Raw genomic sequence first — 18,385 nt, forward strand, 5'->3', positions numbered from 1 at the left:
GGAAAGCTTTTTGCAATCAATTGAATAATTCGAAGAAAACTTATTTATTACGGCTACTTTCAGTTAGATAGAAGTTCCAGGAATAAGTGTTTTATTCATGTATCTTTAATAATAAACGTAATAGTAATGAATTTGTTTCAGTCCTGTCCGATTTTACCAGGTTTTGGAATGAAGGTGTGGCCAGCTGTCTTCCTGCAGCATTGTTGGGTGAATGTCATCTGGTAGTGGCGACTCATAAAGTGACCACTCTCTTTGCCACCAGCCAAACCTCCCTGGACGCTCTTTGAGGAGTCCCCAGGTCTGAATTTGTCCGGGTTTCCAGTGTTAGATTTGCAATTTTTGGGCCGGAGGAGTGCACCAGCTCTCTTATAGTCTCTGCCGATGTTTTGTGTACCCTTTGATATTTCTTTTAAAATTATTTATTGAGACTTAGGGTCCCTGAGAGAGTATCTTATAGAGTCTGGTATATATTTGGGTCTGTTCTTCCTCCTCTAATTGCCTTTTTCATGAGTATCTCCTATTTTTCAAGAACAAAACACGAGCACTATAGGAAAATCCTCAAGGCACTCTCAGAGCGGTGCCTGTGCGAAAGTGAAAGAGTTCTTTAACAGCGAAGTTTGAGGTGTACTGAGTTGAACCTAAAAATATTGAGCAGTCACAGTCCGTCGCGTATTTCTGATATGAACCGCTCTTGGTGGAATCAAATATGTCACTTGAACATCTCCCGTGAAAGTATCTATAGAAGAGAGACAAATCTTCAACCTTTCTTCGATATTCTAGGCTATCAAGGTTGCACGTGATATTTGCGTGTCCGCTCAGGCGGATGGCTCTATGCTGGATGGAATCCAGCAACTTCAGGGTAAGTTTGGGGGCATGCTCTCTACATGAGAACAATACTCCAAAAAAGGCGTGATGTGAGCTTCATAAAGCATCAAAAGTGGCTGAGGTGTGTACAGAAGCAGCCTGTGCAATTCCAGCGACATGATTGTGCCAAGACATATTGGTATCTATTTTAACCCCCAACAAACTTATCGAAGCAGAAAGCGGAATTGTTGTATTCAATTAGATACTGTTTGTATTGATCCCAACCAACAGATGAGACGACACTACTACTAAATGCCAAACTAGTATAAATTAATTGTCACTAAATTGGGAAATAAATAATTTTCTATAACAATAATTATTATTACATACAAATTATTTTATTGAAGAAAAAAAAATATATCGACTTTTGTAAGCTACACAGCATCAAATAAATGATTGATTGATTGATAAAGATGGATAGTTATATGATGACATTTCAGTCCCAGTACCAAGACTATCCATTTAAGCGACTCCGGTTCTGTAACAAAATTAACTGATTGCCACAGCTGACCCTCACACTAATCACTCTCTTTGAAATCGAATATTTTTTCACTATTGTGCAGTTTCAGTTCTATAGTTATCATCGAGTAGAATATGAGTACAGTCAGACCAGCTCTATCTAAAGTCGACAACTTAGCTAGATTGTTAAGTAGGAGTGGATATGAAAAATGCTTACAAAAGGTACATACATTTTTCTGTCTTTCTGTTCCTTTTTTACCGAAACAAATCATATGTGGAACCTTATCAATTGATTTTCAAAAATTTTGCTGAAAGATGCTTTTCACAACCAACGTTTTGTTACCATTATTTGTGAATATAAATAATTAAAAGATATTTGTAAAATGAATTAGAATGATTATGATTTTAATGAAATGAATGAAAACACTTTTTGCCTAATTTTCGCTAGTAATTTTATTTTATGACCGTTTTCGGGTTTTATCCCATTATCAAGTATAAAACTAATTGAAAATTAGACAAAAAGTGTTTTCATTCATTTCAACGAAGCGGTCATGAATATCTACAAAATAAACAAGTCTTCATTCACACAGATTGAAATGATTATACTTTCTTCATTCAATTATGCAGGTTGTCTAAATATCTGAACACTTTTCTTGGATGTGGACTCACCCTCAAGACTAATTGCATTTCTGTGTTCTTTTGAAGATTTTTAATACATACTTAATTGAAGTTTCCTGTGATGAGAAATATCAATCATATTGTCGGGAAAGAGAATGAAAATTGGGTCGTTTTTTTAGTTGTTCACTTTGTGATAACTGAAGGGAGTCACTTCAAACAACACAAATATATAAATTTGGTGACAGCGGGGATACATCATAAAAAAAACTTACAATTGTTAATGAGAGTAAGAAGGACTTACACTTCTATCAAAATCTAACTCAGAACTCGCCACTGAGAAAGGCCAAGATATCTCTCGATGCTTTTCACAATGATTTTTTGTATTCCACAATCCAAACCGACGGGTGAAATGTTTATTAAAACAATTCTCGTGAATGGAATAACATCGTGGATAATAATCATTGAAAAAAGACAATAAAAATTTCAATCTTCAATTATAAATATCACTTTTTATAAGACATGTATTTTCTCCTTCTGAACGAAGGCTCCACTCCAAAATGAGTTCTACATCTATCTATACCTATCACATTGGGTTATAACACACATCTGAACACCTACCATCCTGGTTCGCTACGATTGGCGGACAGACACTGTAGCTAGGTTGGACTGGGTAAATTAGTCTAGTTCACATGTACTTTTTTTTGTAATAGCCCTGTCCAAAAATTACGAACAAGGTGTCATTCGATTCGTATTTTTGCCTAGAAAGTTTAAGGAAAGGTCCGAAAACGCGCCGATAAAAATTACAAAAGTTCTAAACAATTAAGTGAAAAAAAAATGGGGCTTTAGTTTTTTCTTAATATCTCGAAAAATTTTCAAAATATTGGAAATTTGAAAAAAGATTTGCAAAGATCAATGAATTTACGTAAAAAAAGTCCCGACTCCCGAAACTGTATCTCGATTATTTATAATTTTTACAGAGCCCTGAAAATAGAGCCAAACGCGGGTAGTCTGGCTTCCGCGCGCCTTTCGTCACTCTGACATAAAAACAAAAAAAATTATTTAATCGTATTAAATGTAAATATTAAGGAATGAAAAAATTCATGTAATGTTGGGATACATCAATAAACAATAATCCGTAGTAAAAAAATGTTTATCCCAATTTTAACGTTAATTATAAATTTGTTAATCAATAACTTTTTCTGAATTGAAAGTTAACATAAAAATACCTATAATTATTAAACTAAAACCCAGGCATTTTTTTCCTTTGGTGAAGTTATCGTTAATAGGCAAAAAAATAGAATTAAGGAACTTTTTTTTTAATCTGTTTTTTAAGGTTTTGAAAAAACTTTTGTTATTCTTTTTTTAATTGTTTATTTAAAAAAAAAGTTGTTATAAACATTTTTTTTCAATACTTTGTTCTATAATTGAAGTAAATATGTGTTTTTTTTAATTTATTCTATTTTTTATAAAACTTTCAATATTGTGATACCTTGATACTTGTCTTTTTCATTCGCTCCTTCGCTTTTATAATTATAATAATTTTCAAACTATTGCAGTTATGATAAATATGCTTCAAGTCTTTTTTGTTCATTATGAATTTATTAACAATTGAAGCCTATTACCAAAGTTGTAGTCCTATTATTTATTTAATTATTGATCGTTATTTATTGAAAAAAGAAAAAGTTTTAAGTCTTTTCAACATAAACTTCGTGTCATGTAACAATAAATCATAAGGATTTTATTACTTGCACTTTTAGTAGTTGTAGGATCATTAGCATTCACTTATTGTCATATAATATTTGTATAGAGTTTAAGAAAATTGAATGAAGCAATCAGTCATTCTGTTAATTTAATTTTAATGAGTTTACTCATTAATCTTCTTTAAATTTCCGATGCTCACAAATTTTTAAATTACTTAAAAAAAAAGAATAAAAAAAAAGTTTTTTCAAAACCTCAAAGAACAATAGAATTTATGATTTAAAAAAATAGTTCCTTAATTTTAATATTTAGTTGCAAAAAACGACTGTTGATTAACAAACGCATTTTTTAGCAACAAAGAAATTTTACTAAGAAACCATTTTTTTTTAAATCATGATTTTTTTCAATTAACATAATGCATTTTGCCTATTAAGGATAACTTCACCAAAGGAAAAAAAATGCCAGTGTTTTAGTTTAATAATTATAGGGATTTTTATATTAACTTTCAATTCAGAAAAAGTTATTAATTTACAAATTTATAATTAACGTTAATATTGGGATAAAAATTTTTTGACTGCGGATTATTGTTTATTGATGTATCCCAACATTACATGAATTTTTTCATTCCTTAATATTTACATTTAATATGTTTAAATATTTTTTTTGTTTTTATGTCAAATTCATTGATCTTTTCAAATATTTTTTCAAATTTCCGAAATTTTGAAAATTTTCCGAGATATTAAGAAAAAAATAAAGCCCCATTTTTTTTTTACATAATTGTAATTTTTGTAATTTTTGTCGGCCCGTTTTCGGACCTTTCCTTAAACTTTCTAGGCAAAAATACGAATCGAATGACACCTTGGTCGTAATTTTTGGACAGGGCTGAAAAATGTCACCAAAAAGAGCTAAATCGAGTACATGTGAACCAGACTAAATCAGGAAGTCGACCTCACCTTTAGCCCGTGACTGACAATTGACATCTCAGTAAGCATAATACTTTTTGCTGGATGGCGCCCACTCGCCATCTTGAAAATTTCATTTCAGAATAAAGTATTCATGCATTAATTTCATTATCCCAAATTTAAATTTTTTGATTTGACCCGTTCAAAAAATAAAAGGGGGGACATTAAAGAAATGCACTGTATACACTCCTTGAATATCCAAAACAATGGCAAAAGTCTCAGTTTGATTCTCTTTGGAAGAATTTACATCTTTCTCTATTCTCAAAAATTTCACCTTTTTATCAGCGTACTATATCCAAAATTGCTTTTTCATTTTATTCAAAACTTTTACTGTGGTGATATATTCCATAACATCAATAAAAAGTATAATTATTTCAAGGAAAACCAAGCAATCTTTATCATTATCCATCACTAGCAACATTAATGATATATAATAAATTTTCAATATTATCGCAGTCTATTAAATATTCACCTCAACTTATTGAGTATTTTTGTTACTCATAATATTCTAGTCTCTCCATATACCAATTCAAAAACTTAAGTGGATCACATCATATTTTTACTACTTGTAATGCACTGTTTGGAACCTTCGGTTCAGAAATGAAAATTACTGGAGATTTTTTCCCAACATCAAACCGTTATTTTGAGACCTTGACACGTGTTTCGATCACCAAGTGATCATCTTCAAGAGGAAGATCAAAATGATTGATCTTTCTCGTGAAGATGATCACTTGGTTTGATCTTTCTCTTGAAGATGATCACTTGGTGATCGAAACACGTGTCGAGGTGTTAAAATAACGGTTCGGTGTCGGTAAAAATACTCCAGTAATATTCATATTTTTGTTACTTTAAACACATCACTGACATCTATTTGAATTATTCAAATATACTTGTGCCTCTCGACTCATAACGCGATTCTATATACTGAACAGAGTGTTAGTCTCGCTTTATTAACATAAATTAACATTAATATTTAATTAATTATATTTATCTATGATAAATAGGAACTCTTTCAGTTTTGGAAAAAATTATAAATGATTTCGTTGATAGTTCTTCGATATTTTTTAATCTTATGGTTTATTTTACGAGCGATACAAAATAACTATACCAAAAATTATATAGATCTCATTCTTTTCATTTTTCTCATAATTAGTTTTATGACGCCAAATTTGCTCAAGCCAATAAAAGTCAAAATATTCAGTCATCACGCATTAATTACTAGACTTTGGATTCTTCGAAATTAATGATAAGTATATTTATAATTTTCATGCTAATGAAGTCCTTATCAGCAGGTTAGTCGTTATAACAACATAACAAATGAACCAAATTATCTTTCACCATAGTATATAGTTGTTGAGAATATTGTCTTTTCATTATCAAGATGGTATTACTTTCAGTTGCAAATACAAGAATCTAAAGATGTGGATAAGTGTATAGTTCCAGAGCATACATAGAACAAAGCAATTGAAGAAAATGGTATATGTAAGATAAACTGAAATATTAAAAAATACTCTCACAAAGTTTAAATAATTTACACATCAAACAATCATAATCCAACTCTGCAATATACAGGGTGGAGCACCGAAAACGAAACAGATCGAATATTTTCAAAACATGATAAAAATGAAAAAACACGTGTGACACAGCATTGAAAGGTAATTCCATAAGAAATTCAGACATGTGAGTAGTGTTTGCTACCTAACTTTTTGGCCCCCTATTGCGGGAAAAACAACTATGTCGTATTGCAACTCATGATATTGTATTTGAAAGGTAATGTGAAAAATTCACGAAAAAACAACAAAAAATGAACATTGCATGAACTTGAAAATTGGAAAATTGTGCATAAATTCAACTAAGATCAATCCAAACTACTTACATTAATTCACAGTAGATGCTCGAAGTATTCTCCATGCACTGCCATACATGAGTATAAGTTCGTCTCCAAATGTTGTCTGACGTTTTGGAGTATGTCTGGGGTTATTTGACGACATTCGGTTGTAATACATTGACGTAACTCTTGTAATGAACCTGACCGAGTGACGTATATTTTACTTTTTAAACGCCCCAACAAAAAGTAATCTAAGGGTGATAAATCGGGAGATCGGGGGGCCATTCAATGCATTCTCTTTTTTCAATCCAGGGTATAGGTAATCTTTCATAGGTACTGACGAACCGCAAATGTGGAGGAGCTCCGTCCTGTTGGAATATTAGGTGATCCTCAAGGTATCGGTTATCGTTTTCTATTCTGTTCATTAACGTTGGATCAACGATATCTTCGAGCAATTCAAAATACATGTTCCCAGTCAGATTACCTGGTAGAAAAAATGGACCAATAATACGTTCGCCAAATATTCCAGCCCAAACGTTCAAGTTCTGTAGGTATTGCGAATGTACTTGGTGAAACACTATTGGATTACAATCTGACAAGTACCTACCGACAATTATGTCGATTGAAAATCCCGTTGAGAGCAAGACGATATTTTTTGTGTAGTTTTCAGCTCCTGGCGAGACGATTGTCGTCCGAAAAGAGGAGAAAAAAGATAAAATACCGAGATTTTCTCTTCGAACTCTATCCAAACCACCCTGTCAAGATGGTTATTCTGATTATTGGTGTCCTTGGTGGAATGATGCCTTCTCTACTCTCAAATCTCAAAATCATACCGGCTTGCCGCACTAAGGCTGATGCAGAAGGCTGTCTTTCTTGGCTCACTGCGTATACTCAGGCCACATGACTCTCGGACGTAATGATCACCTATCCCACGGTGTAGGGAGTGGAAGTTGGTTGATGTTGCTGGCGCGCCTTACCGAATGTATCGGGGCTTCGGGGGATAGGGCCTGACCAGCGCAAACCTCGGTGAAAAAAATTATTATAATAATTCATTTCCAATAGTAAGTTAATAACAGTTTTATGAAATATGAAATTTTTTTACAGAAAAATAAAAGGCGAAGTTCAGTTTGATTTCATCTAAGGGCAATACAAATTTACTGTTTTTCCACATAACCTCAATCATATGAGGAAAATGAAAGCAGCTCTCATTAAAAATTAAAATTTCCTCATCCGGTTAACGGAAAAACAATTTTTTTTCATCAAGAATGAAATATATTATCTATTGCCGGTGATAGTACTTGTGGTAGGTCTAAGTGAAATTATCGATATATGAACCTTTTTACATTTCTAGATATATATTTCATTTATTATCTTGAAATAACAATATCATTCTGTAGCTTACTATATTTTCTTTTTGTAATACCGGGTCACATTTTTTTTCTTCAGATGTGAACTTCGTTCACCAAATATCCTCTATTGGAAAATAACAAAATAATACATTTTTTCTGCAATATATCAGTTTGAGATGTGATGAAGTTACATATAAAAAGTCTAGTTTATGAATATTAGTTAGGTCACGTTCCAGTAATTTCAATATTGATTTAAATCACCTGCTAACGTGGTGATTCAAACAGTCAAAGTGAAATATGAATTACACTGCTTGAATGATTTACAACAACTAACAAATTTTAGTACCTACATGATAGCTCCTAAAATCAAATTGAATTCAATCAGGTGCAGTGAATAACATTTTCAAATCAGTTAATTTCATTAGTTATCTTTCGCATTATATTAAAATTAGTTGATCAAATTTTCACGAATTGTTCCAAAATTGTTCTCTTCCTCTTCCTGTCACCGATAATACGTGATGGCGTTGGTTCTCAATAAGTTAAAAAATGTTACGCTGATTGAAATTCAATCATACAATTATTAACTTCAATTGAACTTTGTAATTATAGAACTTATTTCACTATTTTATCGTCGATTTCTTCACTCTCGAACGATTCTCTTCGGTAAAAAAAAGTTGATGAAATGTCACCACCTCACAAAGACACTATCTAGGGGATCAAGGAAAGACTCAGGACACAAAGATAAATAAAAAACGAGACTTTCAAACGCGTTGCTTTGAATAAACGCTGATGTTCCCCAGGGATCCATATTGTCTCTAACCCTCTTTTTATTGTATATGAACAACTTATTATAACAAACCAAGAAAACCATATATTGCTTTGCTGACGACAGCACACTTGTCTCGTCACTACATTTGGATTCCAGCATGTCGGCTACGGAGGCACATCTTCACCGGCAGAAGAAGGTTGCATATCTTAATGAGGATCTAGAAGAGATTTTGAATTGGGGTGAAAGTAACCAGGTTCAATTCAATGCCACAAAAACTCAGGCATCAGTTTTCTCCGAAAAGATAAATGTCCCTAACCGGATATAATAATGTCAAGTCAAACAATTTCGTTTTCTGCTTTGATAAGTGTGTTGGGAGTTGAAATGGACACCAATATGTCTTGGCACAATCATGTCGCTGGAATGGAAAAGGCTGCTTCTCAAAAGATTGGAACACTGTTCCGAACCAGAAAACTAGACACACCTCAGCAACTTTCGATGCTTTATAAAGATCAGATCAGACCTTCTTTGGAGTCTTGTTCTCATGTATGGAGCTCTGCTCCCAAACATACCCTGAAGTTGCTGGATTCTATCCAGAAAAGAGCCATCCACCTGATTGGGGACGCGAACATCACGTGCAACCTTGATAGTCTGGAACATCAAAGAAAGGTTGTAGATTTGTCTCTCTTCTATAGATACTTTCACGGAAGGTGTTCAAGTGACTTGGCACATTCGATTTCACCAAGAGCGGTACATATCAGACATACGCGACGGACTGTGGCTACTCATCGTTTTGAGGTTCAACTCAGTACACCTCGAACTTCACTGTTTAAGAACTCTTTCATGTGGAGAACTGCGTTTATGTGGAATTAACTTCCTGAGAACGTTTTTCCAAATGGATTTAATCTCCAGCGATTCAAATCCAATGTGAATCGCTACTTTCGCACAGGCACCGCTCTGAGGATTTTCCTGTAGTGCTTGTGTTTTGTCTCTGAAAGAAAAAAAAGCTCTGACATGGCTGCCAAACGCTATTAGTCCTTTGTTTTTTTTTTAGTTGGTAATAGTAGTACCTATATCTATTCACATTTCGACTGTTCTCATGGTACAGAGCTTTTATAATATAACTAGCAACTCGACCCGGTTGCGCACTGGTAGCAGAATATTTTGTCACATTAGCTTGTCCATGAAGAAGATTTCTGTCTTCACCTGAAGATATAAGGACTGACAGTTCCACTCTTTAGAAATTTCTAAAACAGTTCAGAACATTCGAGGGAAGTATATAACATTCCAGAACATACTGGAACATTCTGAAACGTTGTGGAATGTTCAGGGAAAGTCTGAAACTTTAGGAAACTTCCCTGGTCATTGAGGAATATTCCAGAAAAGTCTCGAATGCTATTAACTGTTCTGAAAAGAATCATTCGAATGCGGCTAGTTATACAAAAGAGTTAGATCTGTCGACTCTACCACATAATTTTATATCAATGAATGAATTATATTCAATTTCATGTATGAACTTAATATTCAGGGATCTGATGTTAACAGTTGAAACAAAGTACTTCACTTTACAGATTACTTTACATATCGGATCCAAGTTAGTGGAAAGTGATCTAACTCCTCTCTTGGTTCCAATTCAGATCTACTTATGAACAGATTCACTATAAAGGGGGCAGTGGGTTTTCCATTGCCGTGCCTTCATGTTGTCTATAGAAATAGTTGTGAAACCGAAAGCAATTTTGTTCCTTGCAAATTTTTGTTAGTTATATGTCACTTTTCCACTGAGACAATTGACTCTCCCAACTTTACATCCTCGATTTCATATATGAATCCATGTTAAACACCAAAACTTTTTCAAACTGTTTGATAAGTCATTTAGCAATTTTATAAGTAAGGGAACTCATGACGGAGACAATTAGTCGCAACGACTTGACTTCCCAAGTCCAAAAGGCAAAGTCGAGAATTCGGAGAAGTCTGGAATTTACGAAATTGAATGTAAGGACTGCGATGCAAAATATTATGGACAGACAAAAATATCTATTAAAGTGAGATATAAGGAACACATAGCACACTTAAAATATGGAAGACCTGAAAAATCAGCAGTCGCCCATCATATTTTGCAACAAAACCATTCCATAGACTTCAGTTCTTCAAGATTAGTTAGACAAGTTAACAACAACAGGCAACTAGATGCCTGCGAGAGTGTAGAAATAAGTAAACATAATAATATTATAAATAACGATAACGGACCAATACCAAATAGCATACTATATAGCTTGTTGAAATAATATTGTTGGGTTTACTGATTACTACAAAAAGACACATTGTAAATATATTTGGATAGGCAATATTGTGAAACTAACTTTATATAGCTGAAAATTGTACTATATATAGCTGTAACATTCAAACATACATAAGGACATATTGTAAAATAATAGAAAGGCCAATTGTAAAATTAATTTAGGGTGGTACACTTGTATGGGTGGTATTACTGATTATCTACCTGTATGATGTACCTGAATAGCATAAATAGCTTTAGTTTTGAGAAGTTTCTAGTTTTATCTTCCTCTTGAAGATGATCACTTGGTGATCGAAACACGTGTCGAGGTGTGAAAATAACGATTTGGTGTTGGGAAAAAACTCCAGTAATATTCAGATATATATTCATCCATAGAATAGAATGTGTTTGAGATAAGATGATTCTGTAGGTATTTTTTGAAAGTAGTATAATCGAAAGCTCTAACTTGAGGAGGCAAGATATTATAATAGTCAACGTTTATAGAATTTTTTTTTAATCTGTCCAATCTGAATCTGTTCGGTCTTATGAGTAGGCGGCTCCTAGTATTATGATCATGGACATCAGCATGAATTTCGAGGTTGCTTTTATTTTTATGTTTTTACTGATGCATGCTTAGTTTTAGGAGATGCAGAAACTTTTATCAAGAATAATTTTTTGTCGAAAAACCCTTAATAAATAAGTTTCCCATATGGTGCATACTTTGGGGATGACACTGTATAAATTATTTCCCCTGAAAATTACCCGCTCCCGAAATTCAGAAATCACCCATCCCCCTCCCTTCCCCTGGAAGTTAGATCTCACATTCAAATGAACAGACAGACAAACTCAGCAGGAGGCTTTAATTTAAAATAGGTAGTGATAAAATTATTACTGATTCTCCGTGATTTCTTGAAAACAAGTGAGATTTTAATGATTTTTTTAAGGTTAACGTCACACATCTGGAAGACGGAAGTTGCCTGGCAGAACTGAGAATAGGTCCGGAACATGTGAATCCCATGGGAACATTGCATGGTGGTTTATCTGCTACCTTGGTTGACAGTATCTCTTCTTGGGCATTGCATTCACACCGGAATGGTCCCAATATCAGCGTTTCTGTTGAAATGAATATGACGTTAGTATGAAATCAATTGATCTCCTTTATATTCTATTTCCATGATGAACCAAACACTAGCTGACTTGAATTTCAAAATGTTGTTTGCTTCAATAGATATGGTTCAATTAAATAATAATATTCAGCTTTATGGCAGACAGGTGATTGATTATACGTCAGTTTCATATAAAAATATTTGTGTATACAGTCATTTTATATCTCATATAATTCACATTTCTACTGAAGGTAATACTTTGGAAATGGTCTTTCTCTACCTTCACACTGACATTATTATGATCGATCGAGAAGTTATGGTTCACCGCATGTTTGAAGATGAAATCATCAAAATCATGAAGCAACTAAATAGGTAGATAACGTCCAATCACTATTGAAATGAACTGGGCAATATCCTACTTCCAGTACTAAACACAGTCAAAAATAGGAATATTCAGTGACTTTTTTGTCATACTTTGCACCACCATATTTGGAATTCATCGAATTCCAAATATTCCTTGTACCGACTACTGCAGTGAGATCAATTCCCTGAGAATTAGCTAGATTTCTATATCAGTGATCTTAACATTATCAACAGTTCCAAAAATACGTTCTGTAAGGAAATTTGTCCTTCATTCTTTTATAGAATCTCATTAAATAGTTATGCAATGTATACGGAATCGTTCTAACATTTCTAAGCCGTTTTGATAACATAATTTGTCCATCTCATCACATTCCTCAGAATCTTTGATTAGCGAATTGGTTCTGGAACAAACGATACATATTGAAGCAATTCGAAGTGTAATTTTGAAAGTTTTGCCATTGTTTTGATAGACTTCTGTCACGAAACATTATCTTGAATGAAAGACGTAAAATTCTGATTATGTCATGATATTTTCAAACTGTGATTCTAAAATATACATTCTTGATATAATATACAATCATAATGAAATAGAGAAAAAAAAATCAGAAACAAACACTATGTTCCTCCCTATTACATATACATTTATACAGATTTTTTTGACCACGATATATGTAGTAATAAAGACCAAATAATTATTATATTTAGGCAATGTTGACGTCATGTATATTTCTTCAATTGCCCCCTGAATAATCTTTTTCATATGAGTTTGATTACCAAAATGAATTGTACTGAAATGTTTTTGGAATATTTGAACTATAAAATTATATCTTTCACAAGCACGAAAAAGGAATATAAACAGTATCTGTGAAACAATCATCAATATACCTATTTATTCGAGAGGGTTTTCCTGTATGATTTTTCCATTAATATTTCGGCATTTTTAGATACGTCAAAGGCGCCAAAGAGGGAGAAGAAATACAAATTGATGCTAAGACATTGAAAGTGGGAAAAACGCTTGCGTTTTTGGAGGTGTTTATCAAAAACAAATCTTCTGGTGAGCTACTAGTTAGAGGCTCACATACAAAATATTTGTTGAGAGACTGATTACTGAAAAGGTCAGTTTCAGTACATGGGATTCTTGGTTATTCTTGGAGTTTCTCAATACAAATGAGTCATCAGGTGTATGTTCTATAGCTGTAATGACATGATAATTTCACTAACATTACCACTAAATGATACATTGATCAAAAAACTGTATTACTTTAATTTTCATCAATGTTATCAATGACGTTTCTCTCTCAATAGTCGAATATTTTTTAGGTTGTTATATGTGTTGTGTTATGAATGTTCATTGAAATCAATTCAACAAATGTCTGTTATAAACAATTCACTACAAACCAGGCAATATATATTTCTTTGACTTCGGTATAGTTGTTCATTGCTATTTTACCTAATTTTTTCAATGTGTTTATATATGTATTAACATTAGACTTTGTTATATTCCAATAAAATCAATATACAGAGCGGTTTGATTTCAAAGCCAACCACACCTCACAATTTTACTAAATGGAACTTAGGATTGAACTATATGGAAAGAAATGAAGAAAATACGTAGAGGAACCACAAATATCTCTGTCAGAATAAATCTATCTGTACTAAACAATTTATTTATCAAGGTAAATATCTTGGATTGATTCTAGTCCCTAGGTTGACTTTGAGCCAACATCTAGAAAGAGTAACGGTGCTGGTAAGACCCACTAACGAAAAAAAAAAAACAAATGTACGTAAAAAGATCATTTTCAGTGATTTTTGATGAGAAAGACTCACCCGTCGTCGAGAGGACGCTACCATTTTTTTAATCAGAAACGGGGTCTTGCCATACCACGTTTGAAACGTATTTCAATTCTCTAGACAATACTGTCATTTTTGAAAATCAGAATAGCTATTGCAGAGTAATTAACAATTTTATATTCATTTCAAGAATCACTATCCTTCACTACCTGACAATAATGAAGTATGTTCAGAAATTCATTTTCTATATCATGATATATTCCTTGGATGATTTCTTCACAAACACCTCTTTTTCTTTACACAGGTTCCAAAAAGAACTGTTTTTGTTTATTGTATACTTCAGATGTCACGCATCTCTTCAAAACATCTGGAGGCGTCATATCAGGTGATCTAGTGGCCTCTTCAAAGGAACCATGTCTACCTATCTACTGGTTTGGATAATTGACAAACGTCAGTGACTTTCCAGCTGACGCTATGACAGGTTTGTTCAAATTATCCAAACCGGTGGATAGACGAACGTAGTTCCTTAGAATGGTTGAAATAAGAGGTGAATTCACTCCAGAAAAATTCAATTAAGTAAGAGATGAATTTTTAAACAAACCTTATTAGGTACTATCGGAAAGTGAATGGTAAACATTTCAAATCTTCCTCTTTGAAGATGATCACTTCGTGATCGAAACACGTGTCGAGGTGTTAAAAATAACGATTTGGTGTTGGGAAAAAACTCCAGTAATATTCATTACTACACCAAAGGTTCCAAACAGTGCATCATAAGTACTCTATGTCTACAAAGCGTCTGGGCCTGATGAAGTGTCCATCACCGTACGTGACAAGTGCGCAAATGAACTTGCACCAGTATTTTGCAGACTTTTCAACCTGTCTTATACGAAAGGGGTTTTTTCTTCTTGTTGGAAAATAGCTCGCATTCAGCCTATTCCTAAAAAGGGCCAGAAACATCTTCCAAATAACTATAGACATCTTTCAAATAACTATAGACCGGTCGCTTTGCTATCAGTGAACCACCATATCCTCAAATATATGGAAGGCTTCAGCATCTTGAGCGATCATCAATATGGCTTTCGGAAACAAAGATCAACAGGCGACCTTCTATCGTATGTCACCCATATTTGGAGTAACGCAATCGAGAAATATGGAGAATCTTGAGCATTTGCGGTTGATATTTCTATGGCCTTTGACCGTGTGTGGCATGAGAGTTTGCTGGCCAAACTTCTTTCTGAATGAACGTTCCCTGCAAGTGACCGTCGATGGATATCTCTCGAATACTTACTCCATAAATGATGGTGTTTCCCACAGGGATCCATATCGTCTCCAGCCCTCTTTTCATTGTATATCAACGACTTATTCGAAAAAACCAAGAATCCAATATATTGCTTTGCTGACGACAGCACACTTGTCTCGTCATTAGATTTGGATTCCAGGACATTGGCTGCGGATCTTCACTGGCAGCAGGAGGTTGCATATCTTAATGAGGATCTACAAGTGATTTCCAATTGGGGTGAAAGTAACCAGGTACAATTCAATGCCACAAAAACCCATCAGTTTTCTCCAAAAAGATAAATGTCCCTAAACCGGTCAGACAATTCCACTTTCTGCTTTGATAAGTTTGTTGGGGGTTGAAATGGGCACCAATATGTCTTGGCACAATCATGTCGCTGGAATTGCAAAGGCTGCTTGTTAAAAGCTTAGAACACTGTTCCGAACCAGAAAACTATACACACCTCAGCAACTTTTGATGCTTTACAAAGCTCAGATCAGACCTTCTTTGGAGTATTGTTCTCATGTATGGAGCTCTGCCCCCAAACATACCCTGAAGTTGCAGGATTCCATCCAGAAAAGAGCCATCCACCTGATTGGGGACGCGATAGTCTGGAACATCGAAGAAAGGTTTTAGATTTGTCTCTCTTCTATAGATACTTTCACGGAAGGTGTTCAAGTGACTTGGCACATTCGATTTCACCAAGAGCGGTACATATCAGATATACGCGACGGACTGTGGCTGCTCATAGTTTTGAGGTTCAACTCAGTACACCTCGAACTTCACTGTTTACGATTTTTTTCATCTAGAGAACTGCGTTTATATGGAATTAACTTCCTGCAATAGCTATTCTGATTTTCAAAAATGATAGTATTGTCTAGAGAATTGAAATACGTTTCAAACGTGGTATGACAAGACCCCGTTTCTGATTAAAAAAAATGGTAGCGTCCTCTCGACGACGGGTGAGTCTTTTTTATCAAAAATTACTGAAAATGATATCTTTTACGTATATTTGTTTTTTTTTCGTTAGTGGGTCTTACCAGCATTAGTGCTACTTCATCGTTACTCTTTCTAGATGTTGGCTCAAAGTCAACCTAGGGACTAGAATAAATCCAAGATATTCACCCTGATAAATAAATTGTTAAGTACAGATGGATTTATTCTGACAGAGATATTTGTGGTTCCTCTACGTATTTTCTTCATTTGTTTTCATATAGTTCAATCCTAAGTTCCATTTAGTAAAATTGTGAGGTGTGGTTGGCTTTGAAATCAAACCGCTCTGTATATTAATTTTATTGGAATATAACAAAGTCTAATGTCAATACATATATAAACAGATTGAAAAAATTAGGTAAAATAGCAATGAACAACTATACCGAAGTCAAAGAAATATATATTGCCTGGTTTGTAGTGAATTGTTCATAACAGGCATTTGTTGAATTGATTTCAATGAATATTCATAACACAACACATATAACAAACTAAAAAATATTCGACTATTGAGAGAGAAACGTCATTGATAACATTGATGAAAATTAAAGTAATACAGTTTTTTGATCAATGTATCATTTAGTGGTAATGTTAGTGAAATTATCATGTCATTACAGCTATAGAACATACACCTGATGACTCATTTGTATTGAGAAACTCCAAGAATAACCAAGAATCCCATGTACTGAAACTGACCTTTTCAGTAATCAGTCTCTCAACAAATATTTTGTATGTGAGCCTCTAACTAGTAGCTCACCAGAAGATTTATTTTTGATAAACACCTCCAAAAACGCAAGCGTTTTTCCCACTTTCAATGTCTTAGCATCAATTTGTATTTCTTCTCCCTCTTTGGCGCCTTTGACGTATCTAAAAATGCCGAAATATTAATGGAAAATTCATACAGGAAAACCCTCTCGAATAAATAGGTATATTGATGATTGTTTCACAGATATTGTTTATATTTCTTTTTTCGTTCTTGTGAAAGATATAATTTTATAGTTCAAATATTCCAAAAACATTTCAGTACAATTCATTTTGGTAATCAAACTCATATGAAAAAGATTATTCGGGGGGCAATTGAAGAAATATACATGACGTCAACATTGCCTAAATATTATAATTATTTGGTCTTTATTACTACATATATCGTGGTCAAAAAATCTGTATAAATGTATATGTAATAGGGAGGAACATAGTGTTTGTTTCTGATTTTTTTTCTCTATTCGTGTATTTTTCTTCTTTCATAATGATTGTATCTTATATCAAGAATGTATATTTAAGAATCACAGTTTGAAAATATCATGACATAATCAGAATTTAACGTATTTCTTTAATTTATTTGTTTGTAGATCCTTAAAACGAATATAAAACTGCTGATTACTCAGGAACGGCTGATCCGCATTTCAAAAATGAAAAATTGTAAGTTAGAGAATTGAATGAAATATATATATATATATATATATATATATATATATATATATATATATATATATATATATATATATATATATATGTTAAAAGAGTGATGCATCACTATCGTCTTTTTTTTTTTTTTATCAAAATGTAAAATTTATCCGATTTTGCTATCTTTTCCGTTCAAAAGCTAAGAAGGACGACAGATTGTATTTGTATGAAATGAACTATACTACTATACTTTAATTCCATGTCTGACGTTTTTGTTTCAATATGTCTCTTGCAGTGGCATACGGAAATTATACTCAACAGAGGGGAAAAATTATAAAATATATACACTCACAACAACCTTGACAACAATGTTTTCTTTTCAATGCAATGACATTTCTGAGAATTCAGTGCCCACCATTATGAAATTGTACTATAATAGACAAATTGTCAGTATTTGATTTAACATTTACCATTGTACTAGTTAATAGAAGAGTTCAGAAATTCTTCATAGCATTCAAGGACTTGAAATGAAAATAAATATTCGCGGATAAGATGTTCATTTCCAATCATAGAATGTTTTCTGGTCAGATGATTTTGCTGTAAAAAATATCAGAAATATATATAAATGAGACGCAA

The 18,385-nt window shown here is 33.2% G+C and overlaps 1 protein-coding gene across 2 annotated transcripts; it reads left to right on the plus strand.

Moving 5' to 3' along the window:
- The first annotated feature begins 1,387 nt into the window (after positions 1-1,387).
- On the plus strand, positions 1,388-13,812 carry LOC111508331 (acyl-coenzyme A thioesterase 13). 2 transcript variants are annotated; one of them, XM_023163788.2, is made up of 3 exons: positions 1,388-1,545; positions 11,764-11,951; positions 13,233-13,812. In XM_023163788.2, exons 1-3 carry the CDS (start codon positions 1,459-1,461, stop codon positions 13,390-13,392), a joined length of 435 nt encoding a protein of 144 aa, XP_023019556.2. In that variant the 5' UTR covers positions 1,388-1,458; the 3' UTR covers positions 13,393-13,812. The 2 variants fall into 2 exon arrangements, with proteins under 2 accessions (XP_023019556.2, XP_074025735.1); XM_074169634.1 differs by lacking the exon at positions 1,388-1,545 and adding an exon at positions 6,060-6,083.
- The last annotated feature ends 4,573 nt before the right edge of the window (positions 13,813-18,385 follow it).

The sequence above is a fragment of the Leptinotarsa decemlineata genome, unplaced genomic scaffold (assembly GCF_025532065.1).
Source record: "Leptinotarsa decemlineata unplaced genomic scaffold, Ldec_3_MD MMD2_P_RNA_scaffold_5, whole genome shotgun sequence".
Taxonomy (NCBI): Eukaryota; Metazoa; Arthropoda; class Insecta; order Coleoptera; family Chrysomelidae; genus Leptinotarsa; species Leptinotarsa decemlineata.

Coding starts and splice junctions, on each gene's coding strand:
- LOC111508331 (XM_023163788.2), top strand. CDS start 1,459: ATGAGTACAGTCAGACCAGCTCTATCTAAAGTCGACAACTTAGCTAGA. Junction 1,546..11,763: donor ATGAAAAATGCTTACAAAAG/GTACATACATTT, acceptor GATTTTTTTAAG/GTTAACGTCACACATCTGGA. Junction 11,952..13,232: donor TCTGTTGAAATGAATATGAC/GTTAGTATGAAA, acceptor CGGCATTTTTAG/ATACGTCAAAGGCGCCAAAG.